At 47.0% G+C, this 21,971-nt stretch overlaps 1 protein-coding gene across 1 annotated transcript in view; it reads right to left on the bottom strand.

Annotated features, from left to right (window-relative positions):
* Positions 1 to 21,711, bottom strand: part of DUSP29 (dual specificity phosphatase 29) — a 26,885-nt gene extending 5,174 nt beyond the window's left edge. Inside the window, exons 1-2 of the mRNA XM_024741037.1 lie at positions 21,512 to 21,711; positions 7,250 to 7,470 (exon numbers count right to left, since the gene is read on the bottom strand). Of these exons, the coding sequence (XP_024596805.1) occupies positions 7,250 to 7,470; positions 21,512 to 21,711 (421 nt within the window). The remainder of the gene's footprint in view (positions 1 to 7,249; positions 7,471 to 21,511) is intronic.
* Positions 21,712 to 21,971: the final 260 nt, after the last annotated feature.

The raw sequence follows: 21,971 nt of genomic DNA, 5'->3' as shown, positions 1-21,971 counted from the left end.
GTCTGTGAAGAGGGAGGGGGGGAGGGGAGAGAGAGGGGGAAGGGGCTGGGGGTCCTCCGCTCCAGCAGAAGGTCCTCCCGGCTGAACTTTGCTTTCATGACAGCAGCACTAATGCCGTCAGCCGTGTGAGCTTGGTGGGCCTCCTAGGGTAGAGGACCCGTCCCCAGACTCTCAGGGCACTGCTCCCTCTTTGCTCTGTGGCTCTGCTAAGCACCACCCTTTGGGGCCCAGCGTTGGATGGTGAGAAACTGCTCCCAGGAGAGTTCAGGAGACATGCAAGGAAGGCTGCATTCAGCCTGTTCACAGCATGGTCCATACCAGAGGAAGCCGAAGGGAGCATTGTCAGGCTTGGCATTTTCTAGGTCAGTGGCTTTCACACTTCTTTGTGTGACAACCGCCTCCCGCCCTCCGCAAATCATAAAATTCACAGCTAACGAGTACATGGGTTCAGCCTAGCCCATATCTTCCAAGCACTTTATATGTTCATCGTAGTCAGTCCTCAGAACAACCTGATGAGGTAGATGAAATTAGTATCCCTGTTTTATCGAGGAGGTAGCTAAAGTGCAGAGAAGCAATGCGTCTGAGTCACACAGCTGGGAAGTGGCAGGACTATGATTCAAGCCCAGGCCACTGAAGCCAGAGGACTTAGATGTTAAGGGGGCTTCACAGGTACGTGTGTATCAGACAAGACTTTCACAAACAATTTGTGCTTTTTTTACATGCAGTGTACGCTGATGTCTTCTATTCTTTCCTAATCTTTTCAATTTTTTTTTTAAAGAAATCCTAGTCAAAGCCACGAAATTGATTTTATAACCCACTGATAGGCCACAATTTATGTTTGAAAAATGATGGTTTCAATTAAATATTTCTCCTTTGGCCTTCACCAAAAGGTGAATTCCCGCAATCTTATGAAGAAAAACCAAATCCAGAACCTCTACTGTTTACCTAATGGCACGTTTTCACTGGCAACCAGAAGGTGGGTCTCTGTCACTCAAATCAGACGTATAGGCTAAGCCTGTTATCACCAACCACCCCCCGACTTCCTTGGTTTGTGTGGGATGCCCTTTGTCTCCCACTCACTACCTTGGAACCTGCAAAAGCAGAGTTCCTACTTCTCCCGAAATAGTTCTGCACACATGGAAGTCCTCAGAAAAAGGATGCATGGCATGTTTTAGAACTGCCAGGGGGCAGGCTTGTATGTGCTGCAGTGGGTCAGGATACCCTTAAAATACCCTGAAAATCTGGTCTGATTAAAGCTCAGAAGCGCCAGAGAAACAGCCTCTTGCTCAAACACAGACTTCATTTATTTCTTCCAACCTACCGTATCCATAATAGATTGTAAGATGGCTTCCAAAGCAGCCTGTGGACTGTTTGTTCAAGTAAAAGAAAGAATAAAAGGAGAGTGGTGATACTAAAATCTGATCTTTAGAGCCGCATGGTATCCACCCTGGGATTTCTTAGAAGATTTCATTAAATTAAAACCACAGTAACTCAGCTCTGAGGATGCTGTGCCAGGAGCAGTGAAGGCAGTCCAAATGGGGCTCCCGAGGCAGTATGTTGTCCGTACTTCTTTTTCTGATGAAGAAGGACAAGTTCAGTTGTTTTAGATCCTATAACCAGCTGGAATGTCTCACCTTCCATGATACTGGGTGACCTCTTATACAGCAAAGTCACCAGATGCTCAAAATAAGGACAAAGGGCTCTTCCGTGAGGCCTGAGTGACAGAAGCGATGCCCGTTGGTCCCTGATTAACTCTGTGACCCTCAGCACATCAGCTGGCTTCTCTGGGTCTCTGTTTCCCCAGCTCTCAGGGCAGAACACTGGACTAGATTATCTCTACGATTTCTCAAGAGTGTCTGAGGTAGCCTGGTGAGTTCTTTCGGAAGGGTCAGATCAGGGTAGGGCAGACACAGGGGTGGGCCCCATGTGGCAGATTATAGACCACAGGTACAGCTCTGCAGCACCACAAGGGATGCTTTTCAAAAAGAGGGAACGAGACTGGCTGTGAGGAGCCGTGGTGGGAAACGCTATACACTAAGCTGAAGCTAGCCAAGGAAGAACAGGAAAGACAGAGCAAGGAAAAGGACATGTCTTTGCCTTTTGGCCAGACTGTCCATCAACACCTCTTACATCAAGAGTATAATAAGGAATATACGAATGCGTCTGGCTCCTAAAATGCTACAGGAGTGTCCCGTAGTTTTCCAGGGAGTGACTAGACCCGTCCAGGCTGCCTACTGCCTGTGCCATACATGCTGAGCACACGCCATCTCCACGTATGGAGTCTCTGACAATGCTGACGAGCTTTTTATTTTGTTACTCTGACTACTCAGGGCACAGGTTACAAACTGATGGCCACTGGGTTTCTTTTGTCTGGGCTGTGCCGCGTTTTAAGAGATTTTCAATTTGTTGCCAACACTTAAAATTTGAGCAATTTTACGTTAAAATCCAGATTGGAGACTTTTCCTGAAAAGTCAGATCTACCACATTGGCGCTGATTCTCACAAGACAATCATTGGTTGGGACTGAGTAGCAGCTGTCCCCTTTGGAGGGGATATGGGGCTCTCAGCTCAGCCACAATCACCCTCTCCCCTCACCCCGTGGCCACACGCAGCCAGCGTCATCCATTTATGGCCTCTGCCTTGTCCTGAAGGGTTGGGGTTTGAGCCCTCAGCTTGAGGAATTCTTTAGATATGCAAATACAAAGGGCACAGAGAAGGGAGTCTGGCCTCCCACTGGCAACAGGGTCCTGTCCTGCTTCCCATCCCTAGCCAGCTGGGCAAGGCCCACACTCCCTGCATGTCCTCTGACCTGTGGATATGCTTTTCCCTCTTGACTGTTTCTCGGCTAGGTGCTTGAGACCACCCGGTCTACCCGTCGCGATCCACACCAGCCTGACATCTCCACATCGATGCTCTGAGATCTGTCCAGGCCTAAACATATGACCCCAAAGCCCATTCTTTCCGATTCCGGCAGTGGGGGCAGACTCTAAAATGGCATGCCAGGACCCCGGCAGGCTGTCCTATGCGTGTATCATACCACTGTAGTTCAAAGTTGGAATGTCTTTGTTTCATTTTTTTTTTTTTTACCCCCTCTGGGGGTTGGAAACTTTATGATGATGATGTGCACGTGCTGGTGTGGTTATGTGCTTCGTGGTGCGAGACCTCTCTTTATCAAACACATCTGACAGCCTGCTGTGCACCAGGTTCTAGGCTAAGTGCTTTTTGTGGGTTACTGCTGATCCTCATTATAACCTTTCAAGGTAAATATTTTCATCACCGGATGGAGAAAGCAAGGCTTAGAAATCACATTTTTGTGCAGTGTGAATTTGAATGCAGCCTTGTCTTCTCCAAAGCCTTCCAGGCCCCTTGCATTGAGGGGATGGTTGAAGATATAGTAACGGCAAGTTGAACGCATTAAACAGAATCGGAAGGATCGTGTGGTGGTAGCTCTTTGTTTTTTCATGTCAAACATGTTTTCAGTTAACTTCAAATACTGTGAGGCGAATTTCACCTTATGGTGATGAGTCAGAGTCCAGTTGCTTTTTTGATCCTGCTTGGAAACCCAGAATGTGCCTAACTCAAAAGATGGTCCATAAATAGACTCATAAAAAGGATGACTTTGAAATGAGGTATCCCCTAAGACAAGAACTTCAGCTCTGTGGGTTTTTTTTTTTTTTCTTTCCTTCCCTCTGTCATAGCCTTCTGAGCCAAAATAAAGACAAACTCTGGGACTGTCCAGCAGACGTGGCCTAGGCCCAGCTGCAGGTTGCAGTTCATTTATTTCTTCCAACCTACCGTATCCATAATAGATTGTAAGATGGCTTCCAAAGCAGCCTGTGGACTGTTTGTTCAAGTAAAAGAAAGAATAAAAGGAGAGTGGTGATACTAAAATCTGATCTTTAGAGCCGCATGGTATCCACCCTGGGATTTCTTAGAAGATTTCATTAAATTAAAACCACAGTAACTCAGCTCTGAGGATGCTGTGCCAGGAGCAGTGAAGGCAGTCCAAATGGGGCTCCCGAGGCAGTATGTTGTCCGTACTTCTTTTTCTGATGAAGAAGGACAAGTTCAGTTGTTTTAGATCCTATAACCAGCTGGAATGTCTCACCTTCCATGATACTGGGTGACCTCTTATACAGCAAAGTCACCAGATGCTCAAAATAAGGACAAAGGGCTCTTCCGTGAGGCCTGAGTGACAGAAGCGATGCCCGTTGGTCCCTGATTAACTCTGTGACCCTCAGCACATCAGCTGGCTTCTCTGGGTCTCTGTTTCCCCAGCTCTCAGGGCAGAACACTGGACTAGATTATCTCTACGATTTCTCAAGAGTGTCTGAGGTAGCCTGGTGAGTTCTTTCGGAAGGGTCAGATCAGGGTAGGGCAGACACAGGGGTGGGCCCCATGTGGCAGATTATAGACCACAGGTACAGCTCTGCAGCACCACAAGGGATGCTTTTCAAAAAGAGGGAACGAGACTGGCTGTGAGGAGCCGTGGTGGGAAACGCTATACACTAAGCTGAAGCTAGCCAAGGAAGAACAGGAAAGACAGAGCAAGGAAAAGGACATGTCTTTGCCTTTTGGCCAGACTGTCCATCAACACCTCTTACATCAAGAGTATAATAAGGAATATACGAATGCGTCTGGCTCCTAAAATGCTACAGGAGTGTCCCGTAGTTTTCCAGGGAGTGACTAGACCCGTCCAGGCTGCCTACTGCCTGTGCCATACATGCTGAGCACACGCCATCTCCACGTATGGAGTCTCTGACAATGCTGACGAGCTTTTTATTTTGTTACTCTGACTACTCAGGGCACAGGTTACAAACTGATGGCCACTGGGTTTCTTTTGTCTGGGCTGTGCCGCGTTTTAAGAGATTTTCAATTTGTTGCCAACACTTAAAATTTGAGCAATTTTACGTTAAAATCCAGATTGGAGACTTTTCCTGAAAAGTCAGATCTACCACATTGGCGCTGATTCTCACAAGACAATCATTGGTTGGGACTGAGTAGCAGCTGTCCCCTTTGGAGGGGATATGGGGCTCTCAGCTCAGCCACAATCACCCTCTCCCCTCACCCCGTGGCCACACGCAGCCAGCGTCATCCATTTATGGCCTCTGCCTTGTCCTGAAGGGTTGGGGTTTGAGCCCTCAGCTTGAGGAATTCTTTAGATATGCAAATACAAAGGGCACAGAGAAGGGAGTCTGGCCTCCCACTGGCAACAGGGTCCTGTCCTGCTTCCCATCCCTAGCCAGCTGGGCAAGGCCCACACTCCCTGCATGTCCTCTGACCTGTGGATATGCTTTTCCCTCTTGACTGTTTCTCGGCTAGGTGCTTGAGACCACCCGGTCTACCCGTCGCGATCCACACCAGCCTGACATCTCCACATCGATGCTCTGAGATCTGTCCAGGCCTAAACATATGACCCCAAAGCCCATTCTTTCCGATTCCGGCAGTGGGGGCAGACTCTAAAATGGCATGCCAGGACCCCGGCAGGCTGTCCTATGCGTGTATCATACCACTGTAGTTCAAAGTTGGAATGTCTTTGTTTCATTTTTTTTTTTTTTACCCCCTCTGGGGGTTGGAAACTTTATGATGATGATGTGCACGTGCTGGTGTGGTTATGTGCTTCGTGGTGCGAGACCTCTCTTTATCAAACACATCTGACAGCCTGCTGTGCACCAGGTTCTAGGCTAAGTGCTTTTTGTGGGTTACTGCTGATCCTCATTATAACCTTTCAAGGTAAATATTTTCATCACCGGATGGAGAAAGCAAGGCTTAGAAATCACATTTTTGTGCAGTGTGAATTTGAATGCAGCCTTGTCTTCTCCAAAGCCTTCCAGGCCCCTTGCATTGAGGGGATGGTTGAAGATATAGTAACGGCAAGTTGAACGCATTAAACAGAATCGGAAGGATCGTGTGGTGGTAGCTCTTTGTTTTTTCATGTCAAACATGTTTTCAGTTAACTTCAAATACTGTGAGGCGAATTTCACCTTATGGTGATGAGTCAGAGTCCAGTTGCTTTTTTGATCCTGCTTGGAAACCCAGAATGTGCCTAACTCAAAAGATGGTCCATAAATAGACTCATAAAAAGGATGACTTTGAAATGAGGTATCCCCTAAGACAAGAACTTCAGCTCTGTGGGTTTTTTTTTTTTTTCTTTCCTTCCCTCTGTCATAGCCTTCTGAGCCAAAATAAAGACAAACTCTGGGACTGTCCAGCAGACGTGGCCTAGGCCCAGCTGCAGGTTGCAGTTCCTGAAACAGGCCCGTTGGTCAGTCACTGAGTCTTGTAATCCCAACCACTTGTGGTAAGAAAGGCCTTTAGTAACTGTATACCCTGAATTATGTGATGGCCCCCTAAAAGGGTATGACACGTAGGGCTGAAGTCAGAGCACAGATCAGGGAGTTGAAGTCCCTCTGGCCTCTGTGGAATGTCACTGAGATACATCCTGCAGTAATCACAGCATATTGGCTCAGCCAGATGCATACCTACACTGTGCCCTTCTCCCCAGAGTAGCCTTGTAGACTTTACCTGGATTAGGGCCGCTAAAACTGCATTTTGGCTACGAGGACTAGTACTGTGATTTAAAAGACGGTTAATTAACTTGGGGAAACTTGGACATCATGAGTGTAAAACTCAGATTCTCAAATATAGTTTGCCACTTAGAAAGAATAGGTTGTCAGCTTTCTACAGGAGGGTTTACTAGACTGAATATGACTAGGGTGGGAGGATGAGGGAGGCAGGTATGAACTTGGTTGGCTGGCAGGAGAATCTGAAGTCTCCCCTAGATTCCCACTCAAGTCAGCTCCCTGAGGGTTTTCGAGCATCGAGGCTCTTGGCTATTAGTCTGGTCTGGACCCAGGCACAGTTAGCACCTTGGCAGCATCCCACCGTTGAGGGCTCCCAACCACCCCTGGCGTTCAAAAGATGGCTGCTGTGCCTCAGGGAAGACAGATTCAGGCCAAAGGCCTCTCCTCAGAGCCCTCCTGATTCTGACTTCCCATAGCGGCAACCAAGGGCCAGACCCCAGCAGCAGCAAGCTCAGTGGTGTGCACAGCCTCCGGGGGAGCAGACATTTCCAGCAACCCTGGCAGGGCGGGACTTGCAAGGGGAGCTTACTTAAAGTGTGCAGATGCCGCTTACCACCAGGCTGAGGGGCGGGGCCTCAGGCTGGGGGTGGGGCCTCGGGCTGGGGCGGGGCCTTGAGGTGGCCAAGGGCTGGGGGCGGGGCCGTGCGCAGGCCGAAGGTCTCTTACTGTGATCGTAGCGGAGCGCAGCATCAATGAAAGCGGCCGCTGGGTAGAAGAAGACGCTGAGGTCGAAGGTGGGCAGGTCATCGGCCTCGACGCCGTGGTACTCGATGGCCATGTCGCGGTAGTAGTCGGGTCCGGTGTCTACGTTCCAGCGGCCGTGGGCCGCGTTCAGCACGTGCGTGAAGCCTGCCTTCTGCAGTCTGTAGCGGTCCAGCGCCGTCGCCCTGGGTGCGAGGGAAAGAGGCTGGTCGGCTGCGCGAAGCCTTGGCCTGGATCTGGGGGAAAGTCCGGTGCAGCCCATGGGTTTCCGCTCTCGATTCCGGCTTCCAAAATAAGGCCTAGCCGTTGAAATGAAGGACTTCCCTACTCCAAGCCCTGCTCTTACCGACCCCTTGGCCACTGTGCCCTATTCTTTTGTCCATTCATTCTTTCATTCACCAAATACAGAAGAGCTTGGTGCTGGAGACTCCAGTGGTCTGCGGGAGTGGACTGTCAGCTGCCAGATCCCCTCTAAGGCCATCAGAATAACCTGTTCATTAGGCAAAGCTGAATGTAAGGGAGAGGGCCACCTTCATAGAGCCTCGGGGAGACCCTTTAAAGCCGGCCCCTCCTCTGAACCCTCTGGATGTTTACAGTGTTTGGAGGTTGGGGCTCGAATGAATGGTTTCAGATGGGTCATTCAGGGAATTCCCTGATGGTCCAGTAGTTAGGACTCCACCCTTCCACTGCAGGGGGCACAGGTTCGATCCCTGTGCAGAGGAACTAAGATCCCACAAGCCAGTGTGTTGTGCCCTACCCCCAAAAAAACAAAAACTTGAAAAAAAAAAATAAGATGGGTCATTCAGTGTGACGGTTTGATTGGGATCTGGCAAAATTCTTAATGTTCAAGAGATTGGTGAACACAGTGCAAAACCTTTGCTTTGATAAGTGAATCATTGTCTACTTGGGCAAAGCACTGTTCTGAAGAGGAGAGCTGTTTGAGGAGTCTGTTACTGGAATTGATTTTAGGAAGTTCTTGAAGCCAAGAATTTTCAGGAACAAAGAGTAAAAGTCATGTTAAAGTAGGTGGCTTTGGAACATGGGGCAAAGGAAGCAGGAGTTATTTCGGCCTAGAAGGGCCAGGGGATACTTTATTGGAGAGAGGGCTTTGAGCCTGCCTTACTACAAGTGTCAACACTTGGTGATAGAGGGGAAGAGGGAGGCAAGGGCATGCCCAAGCCAAAGAAATAGCACAACCTAAGGGATGGAGGCTGGAGATAATGAAGGGCTTCCAGGAAATGTTTATTATTTCCTGTAACCAATCATTTATCCCCAATTTAATGATTTAGAATCTATTGTGTGCCAAGCACTGTCCTGGGTACTGATGATGCAGCAATAAGCAGGTTAGTCAAGGTCCCTTGGGAAGCTTAGATTATGATGGGGAAAGCAAATAAGTGGATAAATAATTTCAGATAGCAGTAAGGCTGTGTAGAGTGACCGTGGTCCTGTTTTTGGTAAGGTAGTCAGGGAAGGCCCCTGCGGGGAAGTGGCATTTAAGCTAAGACTGAGGGGTGATAAGGGCCTAGGCAGGGGAAGATTTGGAGGGAAAGTGTTTCCTCCAGGCAGAGGCAACAGCAGATGCTAAGAACAGAAGGGAGACTAGTGTGGCTGTAATAGCAAGGGTGGTAGTGGTACAAGGGGAAGCTGAAAAGGGGGGCTGGTTCATGGTGGGCCCTGTAGATCATAGGGAAGAGTTTGGATTTTACTCTAAGTAATGTGGTATGCCACATGCCGCAGAGGAGTTTAAGGAAGGGCTGAGCATTGTTTACTTTTTTAAAGATCAGTCTGGCTGATGCATGGAGATGGGTTGGAGAGGAACATAAAATAGAAGCAGGAGCTCTGTTGGAGGCTGTCGCGGTTATACAGCCAAGAGAGGAAGGTGGCTGGAGTAAGTCACAGCAGACTTGCTGATGGATTGGGAATGGGGGCAGAGAGGAGGGGACTGGTTTGGCCAGAGCATAGCATATGAGAGGAGAGATGAGAAAGGTCTGGAGAGGGAGTGTGGGATTTGACCATGGAGTGCTTGGATGTCAGGATCTGCATTTGGACATCAAGGAGAGCTTTTGATGGTGTTTGAGGAGGGTGATCCCATCTGAGATTCGAGATGACGTCTCCCTCAACAGCACAAAGCCCAGTTCTACAGCTCAGGGAAGAGGTGACAAGGGTCTGGAACTGTAACAGTAGGAGGCTAAAAGTGGCAATGCGTTCCAGCTGAGAACTCATCTCAAGGCCACTGGTAAAAGGATGTGGACAGAAGTGAGCATATTGGATGCCAACATGGATCAACACCCTGAGCGGGGAGGCTCCATGCAGTAGAAACACAAGCCACGGTCCCTCGGCCAAGGGCCCCTTGTGTATCGCTGCTTTCCTGGGGCTTTTTATTGGTCATGAGAGGAACCACAGTGGAGTCCAGTGTTTGGAAGAGGGAGACCTGAACACAGGCCTTGAGCTTTTAGAAACATGTGCAAACAGACCATGGGAACTGAGGCGTGGGGAGATGGGGAGTTCCACCAAGCCCCGCAGCTGGCTTTTAGGGCTGCCATCCTGACTACGAAACCCATTCTGCTTTCAATTTTTCCTCAGAAAGGTCTGTTTTTCATTTTTCTCCTCATCCCAAAGTATGTATACAACAAACATTATGCTTTGGGGACATAGATCTGCGCTCAATTAAAGGCTCCACTAATGCAGTCCATCTTGCTGAGTAGCAATCAACCTTACTTTGAGGTTGAGCTCAGTGGAAAAATTAAAATTAACTGTCCTTGACAGGAAGTTCCTACCCACCATAAAGACTGGTCTCGCTGGGTTCTGCAGCTGAGTTTCAACATAATCAACTGGCGGTAACAGTTTGCACTTTGCTGCTTTGGGGGTCAAGGATCAGGGTAGATATGCAACAAGATTCATTGCATGACACCTCTACATTCACCGCGCCACCCCACCAGAGCTGGTTTTGACTGTGTCTGAGGGAGAGAAAGGGGCTCATGCGGAGGATTAGACCTGGTGGGTATCCTGAAGCCCATTGCAGGTTTTTGGGCTCTGTGGCTACCTGGGCCCGGAAGGGGAGGTGGTATCCTCACACACCCCTCGGGAGATTTCCCCCAGCTTGGCTTACTTAGAGTCCAGTTGAGGACTCTGGGTGGTATCCACAGCAGGATGGGGATTTGCAAATACGCAGAGTGACTCTCAGTAGACAGTGGCTGTTTTGAAGGCAGATCCCCAGTTGGCCCAGACACCTAGCTCATCTATCACTGGGAGTGGGATAGAGTCGGAGGGTGCTGCCTGGTGCTGCGTTGTTTAATTTTCTTAACTTTCAGGGCTACCTGCTCAGATATGTGGGAAAGACTAAGAAATGTGCCTCTGCTGAAGGAGAAAAGCTCAGAAGAAAAACAGGGTTAAGAAATTACTTCTAGGATTTAGGTGATTCAGGAGCCTAAACAGCAGTTTCTGGTTGTTTAAGAAAAATCTTAGGCGTAAGTAATCTATTGAGGACACGGGGGCGGGAGAGGGTAAGCTGGGACGATGTGAGAGAGTGCCATGGACATATATACACTACCAAATGTAAAATAGTTAGCTAGTGGGAAGCAGCCTCATAGCACAGGGAGATCAGATCGGTGCTTTGTGACCACCTAGAGGGGTGGGATAGGGAGGGTGGGAGGGAGACGCAAGAGGGAGGGGATATGGGGATATAAGTATACATATAGCTGATTCACTTTGTGATACAGCAGAAACTAACACAACAATGTAAAGCAATTACACTCCAATAAAGATATTAAAGAATTAAAATATGTCATTTAATTACAAAAGTAACACATGTTCTATGCAGAATGTGGAAAACATATTCCCTTCCCCCCCAACACAAAACACCTGTATTTCTACTCCCTAGAGATAAAGACTATTTGCCTTTTGATATAAGATCTTCCAGTTGTAAGCAGAAACTAACACACCATTGTAAAGCAATTATACTCCAATAAAGATGTTAAAAAAAAAAAAGATCTTCCAGTTGTTTTTCCATGAATAGATTTTATATAAAGGTTGGGGTGGGGGTTACAATACTATATACAATACTATATATACGGTTTCCAAAACTTTGCATGGTGATATATTGTAAACTTTTTTTTTGGAAGCATTTTTTAAAGTTTCTTTTATTTATTTATTTTTGGCTGCGTTGGGTCTTCGTTGCTGCACGCGGGCTTTCTCTAGTTGCGGCGAGCAGAGACTTCTTTTGTTGCAGAGCACGGGCTCTAGGTGCACGGGCTTCAGTAGTTGTGGCTCACGGGCTCTAGAGCTCAGGCTCAGTAGCTGTGGCGCACAGGCTTAGTTGCTCCACAGTATGTGAGATCTTCCCGGACCAGGGCTCGAACCCATGACCCCTGCATTGGCAGGTGGATTCTTAACTGCACCACCAGGGAAGCCATGGCAGGTGGATTCTTAACCACTGCGCAACCAGGGAAGTCCCTGTAAACATCTTGTTAGGTCAACATACAGCCTTCAATAGCTGCATACTATTCCATTCCATAGGTAAATCTCAGTTTTACCTCACCAAGCCCCTAGCTTTGGACATTTGTGTTCTCTCTCTCTCGTCTGTCTCTCTCGTCTGTCTCTCTCCTGGAGACAGAGTGATGGGAGTTACAATAAGAAACACTGTAAACAAACAACTTGCTGTGTTTCTTTGGGCACATCTCTGTGTCCTTAGGAGAGATTTTTTTGAAGTGGAATTGCTGGGTCAACAGATATGAGCATTTTAAACACAGTTGATACTTGTTACTAAATTGTCTTCCAGAAAGTTTACTCAAATTAACATTCCGATTTTTGTTCATTTCTAATTTCATAGACCAAGAAAAGTCTCATTTTCATTAATTTTAGCAATGAGGCTGAACATTTTCTCCCATATTTGTTGGACTTGTACGGTTTTACTTTTGCAGAACGTTGTCACATCCCTGTTTCTGACCCAGATCTCTTTAGCTCTTCTTCCTGCCTGTGAACCTCTGGCCTCGCTCTGGATTCTGAATCTGGGTTGGAGGGCCAAGAAAGGGACTTTCTTCCTCAGAGACCTTCCCTCCCTTCCTCCTTCTCCGGCCTGGACCAGCCTCCTTTCAGCCCCTCAGAGTTCCTCCAGGAAACTTGCTTTAACCAGCGTTGAGGAGTGGCAAGTAAGAGTAGTCTCCCTGTGCAGAGCTCTTGGCATTCCACTTTTTCGGACCTCTTGGGGGCCCTCCTGATTCCTAGCCTACATACCTCAGCCCCTGCCCGGAAGTCTATTTCCCACAGATGTGTGCTGTCACAGAGAGGAAGAGGGACATGCAAGTACGCATCTGTACAAGCCATCCACCAGCTGTCTTGCAGTGGGGAACCAGCTGCTTCCGTGTTGCCAGGATTCTGCACTGGGCATTGACGAAAGTCCACCAAAGCTTGGGCAGTTCTCCGTACTCTCACGTCTGTGAGGACCCACTGAGTTCCTGCACCTAATCATGGACTCCTGTTCACCCACAGCCCACATCCTGTAATCTGGCACCTTATTTATTCTGATGCGTGTGACACTTGTGGTGGCACATCAGTTCGTGGGCATGACCCTGATGGTGACCTTCTCCTTCTCTGGAGTCTTGACCACACCTACTCCTTGCAAGTGAATTTTAAAACAGCAGGCACATTTCTAGCTTTTGATCTCCCTCAATTCACCTGATATGAAGGCAAAATTCACTAGCTGTCTGGTTTTTTGCGTGTTCTTGTTACTTGCTGTTGATGAAGCTGTTTGGCTGTGAGGCTCTGCAGAAAACACAGGGCTCACAGGTGTAGTTTGTAAGCTTAAACTGCTGCATGAATCAAAACAATGACCCTCTGGGACCCTCAGTTTTCTTTATTTGTTAAATAGAACCAATTACATTGGCAGTACTTTCCTTACAAGATTCTTGTAAAGTTGAGTGATGCAATATTCAAGTTTCTTTAAAAGGTTAAAAGATAAATTCCAGGGTGGGGGGCAAACAATAGGAAGATGCACGACAAAATGTTATCCGTGGTTATCTCTGGGTAACAGAATTATAGGGAATTTTAATATTCTTTTTGTCTGTGCTTTGTAAATTTTCAGTAATGAACATAACATATATTCACTTAGTGGGTAAATATATACCATGATTTTTATTGATGTTCTATCCTTAGTTCTCAGGAGAGACTGTTGCAAAGACATAAGGTGGTCTCGGTGTTTTTAACTCCTTAGAAATCTCTCCATCATCTTCCCCACCCCCCTAGACTCTAGACCTTCGAGGATGGAGGCTAAGAGGGGAAAGACAATGCATGGGAAGCCTGGTTTCAAGAAATGGTGTTGTATTAATCACTAGACTAGGCATTTGGCTAAGCATGAAAGGAAATGGTTGACATCGCTGGGTGAAAAGCCGTCACCCAGCATGAGAAGGCCCAGCCAGGCCAGGGCCACCGCGTCTCACCCTGGGCACCTTGCCCACGACTGGTGCCCAGTTGTACCTTAGTCGCCTTCAGTACCTGGAGGCTCAGAGTCCAGGTTTTCTAGTTCTTTCAGGTGACATTCAGCATGTTAAATTGTCAACCTTGGCTGTGTTTTTGCTGCCCACCCTGGACAAGCAGGTCAAGTTTTAGCTCTACTTGGTGCCTCAAGGCTGAATTAGTTCTTTCTCTTTTGGGGAGAGAGATTGCAGCTGTCCAGGTGCACCAGTGAGAGGTCCTCTCTTGAGCTGAGGACCGTCTCAGCCATTGATTTGCCTTCTTCTCACTCTCCAGCCTCTTCGACTACAGGCCAGCCCCAGAGCTGCCACTGGCTTCAGAGGCTGTCGGTCTGGTTGGGAGCAGAAAAGCAGAAAGGGTGAGCTGGAGAGGCCCCTGGCATGTGAGCTCAGGCTGGGTGGAGCTAGCCCAGGCATTTGAAGAGTCAGGCTTTATAGGGAGGGGCTGCTGGCTGTCGATGACCCCAAAAGCCAGACCTTGGAGGTGACTGTAGTTATAATAAAAATAGGGCTCCCACCATTCAGGCAGAAGCAGAGCAGCTTCGCAGAGCCTTGGTGTTGGCTTATAGGGCTGCCTCTATCGTGAGAGGGAAGAGAGATTTCTCAATTATCCTGTTGCAACCAAGCCTTACTATGGGGAGCCTGTCCTGCCCGGGACTTTACAATCTCTTTGATGGTAGCCAGGATATTTCCCCTCCTGCTGACTACTGGGGAGAAGCAAGACAGAAAGAAAAAAGAATTTGCTCAGAAAATGGAAGATGTGAATGAGATTAAAGTGAGAATATTTAAATTACAGAAATTTAGTGCTTTCAAGCATCCTCAAGCACTTCTGAAGCACCCATTTAGGGACTGCTGATTGATAAGAGGTGATGAATTATTCTTATCTCATCATCAATGCCGGTCCCTGGCTCTCTGGAGGGCAACCCTTGGTTAACCTAATTTGAATCTAATTTGTATGACTTAAAAGTAGTAAAACAAGTACATGCTTGAGCCTAATAAAGCCTAATTTATTTAATAAGACATTTCTTAAAGAATTTTACTTTAGAGCTGGAAGGGACGTTGGAAATCATCCCTTTATTTTACAAATAAAGAAACTGAGTCCCAGAACAATAAGATGTTTTGCCAAAGGCCACACAGAATGGCCACCCACACAGGAGGCTTGAACTCTCTGCCCCAATCCTGCTGGAGGGCTTTCGCTCTACTCCACACTGTCCCCAAGGTTCCCACTTGCAGATTCAGACCCCCTACCAAGTTGTAGGAAATGGGTGGGAGAGGGTGGCTGTGCTTTGAGCCCTTGAGCGAGGAAGACTTCCCCACGAGGCCACCAAAAGGTAGCTGCCTGGCCTGCACTGACCCCCGCCGCCGACCCAGCACATTTCACAACATCAGCCACATCCCTCTGTCGGTGGCCTCTTCTCGCCAGGCTGTGGTGATGGTGGAGTGGGTGGGAGGATGGGGGGGACATCTCTGCTCTCCTCAGGCTGGTAAGCAACAGACACTTGGAGTCACCAGGCATCCCATTTGGTGATCCCCTTGGAATAAGCTGAGATTGAGAAAATGCTTTAGACGTTCTGAAACCCACAGGCGTGTAAGGCTTTGATGTGGTACTGCCCCCTCAGGCCTTAGGCCACCCGGGTCCCTGGAAGGCCGGGACAGCATCCATGGAGGGAGTAGGCTGGAGAAGGCCCAATAAGAGGGACTTCCTTCCTTCCAACCTGGACTTGGGTTCATGATAGCATCTCATGGGAGAAATTTGACCAGGGGTGTTTTCTGTCCCAAGGCTGCCCTTAGCAGAGGGACGCTGAGTGGCAAAGTGTAGTGACTGTTCTCTACCTCCGTCTCACACTGTGAGTTGGATTTCCAGAAGCTGCCTGATCTCTAATAGTTCACACACAGTGGGTGTGCCAGGAACTGTGCTGAGAATCAGATGTATTAACCCATTGAATCCACATCTTTTAGGTGAAGAAATTGAAGCTCCGAAAGCTTGAGTGACTTGCCCAAGGCCACATGGGAACCAGTAATTTGACCCAGACGTTGTGGCTCCAGAGCAGATGCCCAGCCATTCTGCGCTTGAGGAGAGAGGAGTGGGGAAAGAATGAGCTGCTTCTTGGGGGTCAGTCTGGTGCCCAGCAGGTCCCAGGCATCGTTGGTCTAGACTTCAGGAGCAGCCGGTGGCTCTAGCCGCCTCAGGACACCCATTCTCACTCCTGGATCCTAACCACCTTAACTTTCAGATCCTTGGCTTTTAAGGATCTTAGGCGCTTTTAGGGAATGGAAACACTCAACCTAAATGCAAATATCAAATTAAAACTGAGGCTTCGTGCATGAGGAGCCAGCTATGAGCATTTCACTGCTCTGGCCAATACCTACAAAGAGACGGAGAGACACGGGCATCTGTGCCTACTTTCAGCCAGGCTGTAACCTTGGTGTGGTTGTGTTGACGGTGGAATTAACTTCTTTCTCAGTAAGCATCTGTGAGTCTCATTAACCTTGTTAAGTGGGTGTCAAGGAGGGACCCTGAGCAGAGATGGGGACAAGGTCAGGTGGGTGCTGACCTTGGTCCTCTCCTGGGCTATGCATGCAGGTCACACACGCTGACTGTGGAGTCTGCCTAGACTGTGCATGTGTGTTTGTTTGGGGGCTCAATCAGGCAGAGCTGGATTGAATCAAAAGGGCAGTGACATTCCTTTGATTGAAGGAAGCAAACTTATGGTCAGATGTCAAGGAAGTAAGCATATCTTATTGCGTCAAACCCTATTGTCTGTCGCTCTATTACACTAGGCCATTTGTATCCTGCTCAGACACTCAGTGGCTTCCTGAATAAAGTCCCTTGGCCCTGACCTACCTTCCCAGGTTTCTTTCTCACTAAGTAGCAATAATAACAACATTTGCCTTTGTCTGTTACTTCATAATTTACAAAATGCTTTCACATTCCAATATTTCTTTGAATCCTCTCAGTAACCATCTTTTGAGGCCCAGAAAGTTGAAAGGACCTACCCAAAGCCTCTGCACCTGGAGACGACTGTGGCTGTGGTACCTTGTGTGTTACCCTTTGGAATGTTTGCTGCCCATCCAGAGGGGTGTGTTACACTTTCCTGCCCCATTGTCATGAGGCTTTGGCATGGACTTGCTTTGGCCAGTGAAATGTGGGCATCAGTGTCTTGTGTCACTTCCAAGTCAGTCTGTGGTTTGCCATGTCTCTCTTTTCCCTCTGCCGGGAGCCTGACAATATCCCAGAGAGGGGCTGAGTCCTGAGTCCTGGAGTCGAGTGGAGAGACCATGGACATGTCACATGAGGGAGAAGTAAACCACTGTTCTGGTAGGCCAACAAGATGCTGGGGATACCTGTCATCACAGCACAGCTAAGTCTAAGCTGATCACACAGTAGTAAAACTTGGCTTAATCTCAGACCCTCTGGAAGCACATTCTCTACTGCATTCATCCCCAATGTTCCAGATGAATCACCCTGTTTGTTCGCAGCTCCATGCCTTTTCTCACCCTGTTCCCTCTGCCTAGAATTCTTTTGAAATCCTATCCATCTTCCAAAGCCAAGCTTAGAACTCACCACTCCTATGATGCTTTCTCAGATCCATAATACCAAGCACTTACTGAGCATTTACTATGTGGCAGCTACTACTCTAGCACTTCACTTGTTTTAATTCATTTAATCTTCACCTGTGAGATAAGCCTTGTTACTGTTGCCGTAGAAGAGGAAGAGAGGTAAAATAACTTGTCCAAAATCACACACTGGTAAATGGCAGAGCCAAGACTCAACCCCATGCTCCTTCCAACCCACTACCTATTTCTCTTTCTATTCCCCGTTACGTGTCTACACATCTCTTCTCCTCAACTGGAAAACAGCTTCTTTATCTGACTGACCACATTTTCTTGATCCTGGTTTGAGAATATATACTGCCACTGCCTGGTGGTGTACCCTTGGGCTGGTCACTTAATTTCTCTGAACCTCAGTTTCCTCTTTGTATCCCCCAAAGCTCCTAGCAAGGTGCCCAGTAAATACTGACTGACTAAATGGATGAACTCCATGAGCCTTGGTTTGCTCATTTTTTATAAATTTATTTTTATTTATTTATTTTTGGCTGCACTGGGTCTTCGTTGCTGTGTGTGGGCTTTCTCTAGTTATGGCGAGCGGGGGTTGCTCAGCAGTTGTGGCGCAGGGGCTTAGCTGCTCCACAGCATATGGGATCTTCCCGGGCCAGGGCACAAACCTGTGTCCCCTGCATTGGCAGGCAAACTCGTAACCACTGCGCCACCAGGGAAGTCCCGGTTTGCTCATTTTTTAAATGGGAGAGATAATGGTACCTCCTTCATAGAGTTGTTAGGGGGTTTCAATGATGCCTAGCACAGGGCACGGCACATGGTAAGAATCCAATATAATTTGGCTATTGTTACTATTATAACCTGTAGGGAAGGTAAATCTAGTATGTAATATACAGAGAGAAAAAACTTACTTCTCACCATGGGGATTGGGAAAGCTAACTTCATGGCAGAAGTGACTTGAGTGGACTTTGAAGAATGCATAGAATCTGGACACGGAGATGAGGTGAAGGGAAGGGCATTTTAGGCAAAGGGAACAGCACAGAGAAAGAGACAGTATAAATCTTTAAATCTTAATCCTCCTTCCCCTATTTATACCATTTGTAGGGTCAGATCTCAGGAAATAATCCTAAATATTAAAAATAAGTTTATGAATAAAGATGTCCACTGCAGCATTATTTATAAAAGTGAGAACGTGAAAGTGACCGATATGTCCAATAGTAGGGAAAGTGGTTAAATAAATGATCTTCTATCCATCTGATATAATACATATATAATTATTGTTACTATTATATTATGATATATATGAGAAGTATATAATAAGAGAAAAGTTTATGAATGACGCTATGTGGAAAAGAGACAAGATAAAATGAATAATCAATATTGTCACAACTATATAAAAAGAATTTAAAACCAAACGTATCATGTAGAAAGTGTAGGAGGAAATGTACTGCAGTCTTAGTAGGCGTGGCTTGGCGTGATGGACTTGGGTGATTGTTTTGAGATATTTAAAAGTTTTCTTCCTTACATTAATCACTATTTTATTATTATAGCTAAACTTTTTCAGTGCTTACTCTGTACTAGGCACTGCACTAATATTTGACATATATTATCTCAATCCATACAATCCTATGAGGAAGGTTCTCTTGTTAACCTGTTACAAATAGGGAAGCTAAGAGATCTATATTTATACAATGAGTTTACATTACTTTTAAAATAGGACAATATAGTTACTACGTTTATGTAATATTTTATTATTAAAAGATAAGAGATTCAGATTTCCCCCCCTTTTTTGCTACTTCAAACAATGATAAACATTGTACATATTTCCTTGTGTATTGGTACTCTTATTTCTGTAAGTCACATTTCTGAAAGCGATATTTGAGGTCAAAGTATATGCATGCCTTTTTTATTTTGAACTAATTTTAGACTTACAGAAAAGTTGCAAAAATAGTACAGAGATTATTTGGCAATAAAGAAGAATAAAACACTAATACACACTACAGCTTGGATGAACCTTGAAAACAGTATGCTAAGTGTAAGAAGCCAGTCACAATTGGCCATTTATTATTATTCCATTTATATGAAATGTCCAGGATAGGTAAATACATAGAAACAGCAGATTGTTGGCTGCCTAAGGCTGGGAGAATATGGGGAATTGAGAGTGATTACTTAATGGGTTCAGGGTTTCCTTCTGAGGTGATGGAAATGCTTTGAAATTAGCTGGTGGTTGTACAGCTCTGTAAATATAATAAAACCGCTGAATTGTACACTCTAAAAGGGTGAATTTTATGGAATGCAAGTTATATCTCAATAAAGCTATTGTTTTTTAAAAAGTAAACAATAGAGTCCCTATTTAGGGGAACCCACATTCCCCAATGTTCATAACTGAGAAATGATTGGATAAATTATGGTACAGCTATACTAAGGAATATTGAAAGTACAGAAGAGTATAATTCCTTTTTTCTGCTAAAAATTATTTAAAAGAAATAAAAATCCTGGGCTTCCCTGGTGGCGCAGTGGTTGAGAGTCCACCTGCCGATGCAGGGGACACGGGTTCGTGCCCCGGTCCGGGAAGATCCCACATGCCACGGAGTGGCTGGGCCCGTGAGCCATGGCCGCTGAGCCTGTGCGTCCGGAGCCTGTGCTCTGCAACGGGAGAGGCCACAACAGTGAGAGGCCTGCGTACCACAAAAAAAAAAAAAAAAAAATCCTTTAAATGTATGCATATATTTCCTTATGTTTGCAATAACATACATAAAGTGAGCTTAATGCTGGTTACTCAGGGCAGAGTTAAGAGAGGACAAAGGGAGATTATGCAGTTTTTTATAACCCTCTATTTAGTTTAATTTAGTGTAAAAGGGCATATAATTTTTGTAACTTTTTCCATTTAAAAATATTAAGAAAGAAAAAAGAAAAGGGGGTTCTGCCCCTGATTTCCCATGACTAGACAGTTATCTCTAGGTTTTTAAGCAGCAAGGTGTTTATTAAAAATCACACATGCAGTGGTCCTGCACCATCTCAGAGAGATGAGCCATGAGCTGGAATCCTGGGGGATGGCGGGAGGAGCAGGATGAAAGCTTCTGGGTTAGGCCAAACGGCATTTGAATCCCAGCTCTCAGCTATTTACTGAGCTGTGGACCTTGGGCCAGTTACTTAACTGCTCTGTGCCTCAGTTTCCTTGTCTTTAAAATGGGAGTAATTAGATGACCTCTCATTGGGCTGTAGTGAAAATAAAGTGAGGTCATGCATGCAAGATGCTTAGCACAGTGCCTGGCACATAGTATTCAATAAAGAATAAGTACAATTATTATTATTATTTACAGTAGGCACTTCCTAATTGTTTGAAGAGTGGGGAATGGTGACTATAAAAATCTAGAGGGGACAGTGACCTCAACTTTGCTAGGTCTACCGTGCTTCCTGACACATATGGTGATGTGCTCTTATGCCACCCACCTGAGAACTGACTTTATTCTTGCTGGTCTTATCCCCATCTAAAATAAAAGACTACATTTCCCAGCTTCCCTTGCAGCTAAGGGCAGGGGAAGTCTTGGGTGGGACTTCCCTTCGGGAAGATGTCCTTTTCCTCTTCCTTGCCTTCAGCCTTCCAGTGGTCTGGATCCTACAGTTGATGGCAGGTTCCCTGCTAGTAGTGTCAGACCTTGAAGCAACCCTGAAGGAAGAAACCACACCCTGGGGATGGTGGAGCCCGAGCCTGGGAGCCTGAGCCCCTGGTGACCCTGGAGTCACTATGCCAGCCCCAGCTCGCCTTCCTCTGCACTTCTTTTATGTGAGAGAGAAACCAATCTTATCTTGCTTCTGCCCCTTTTTTTTTTTTTTTTTTTTGGCGGTACGCTGGCCTCTCACCGCTGTGGCCTCTCCCGTTGCGGAGCACAGGCTCCGGACTCGCAGACTCAGCGGCCATGGCCCACGGGCCCAGCCTCTCCGCGGCATGTGGGATCTTCCCGGACCGGGCACGAACCCGCGTCCCCTGCATCGGCAGGCAGACTCTCAACCACTGCGCCACCAGGGAAGCCCAAGCCCCTTTTCTGAGTTTTCTGTGATAGGAAAATAAACCCAGCCCTAGCTAATAGAGTTCTCTCAGAACCAACCTAAAAAGCAAGAGCTCATGGCAGGAAGGTGGCGAGGGCTGTGCCCTGGGGAGGGCTGGCTACCAAAGGTGAGGCTGGGCCTCGCCACTTACTCATCGCCGATGTAGAGCTTGGGCCAGACCTCGTTGACATGCGTGTACTGGGGACTGCCCTTCCAGAAGAGACGCTCCAGCTCAAAGGCTCCGGGGGTACAGTAATCCTCAGCCTCCCCCTCCTCCTCCACCTTCGGCAGCAGCTTCTTGGCAGACGGGTAAGCATTCTTGAGGCTTGTCTTCGGTTCTCTGGATGTCATTTTGGAGCCAAGGGATTTTCTTTCCTTTCTGCAGCTGGTCATGAAAGAGGGTCAGGATTGCGGTTAGCAGGGACAGAGGTAGGGAATGGGCTTTACAAAAAAAGAGGAGGGTATATAAGCTGGCATTTCCCCAGCCTGTTATGCTCCTGCTTCCTCTTCCCAGGCCACAGAGGTCAATAGGGAAGGCCATGATAGCAGTTAAACAACACTTCCCCAAGATTCCAGTCTCCTGCAAAGCAAGCATGCTGGGCACCCTCTGA

Source organism: Neophocaena asiaeorientalis, unplaced genomic scaffold, assembly GCF_003031525.2.
Source record: "Neophocaena asiaeorientalis asiaeorientalis breed wild unplaced genomic scaffold, Neophocaena_asiaeorientalis_V1.1 scaffold484, whole genome shotgun sequence".
NCBI classification, from domain to species: Eukaryota; Metazoa; Chordata; class Mammalia; order Artiodactyla; family Phocoenidae; genus Neophocaena; species Neophocaena asiaeorientalis.
The sequence above is the reverse complement of the archived record's forward strand: the minus strand, read 5'-3'. Positions and strand labels throughout refer to the sequence as shown.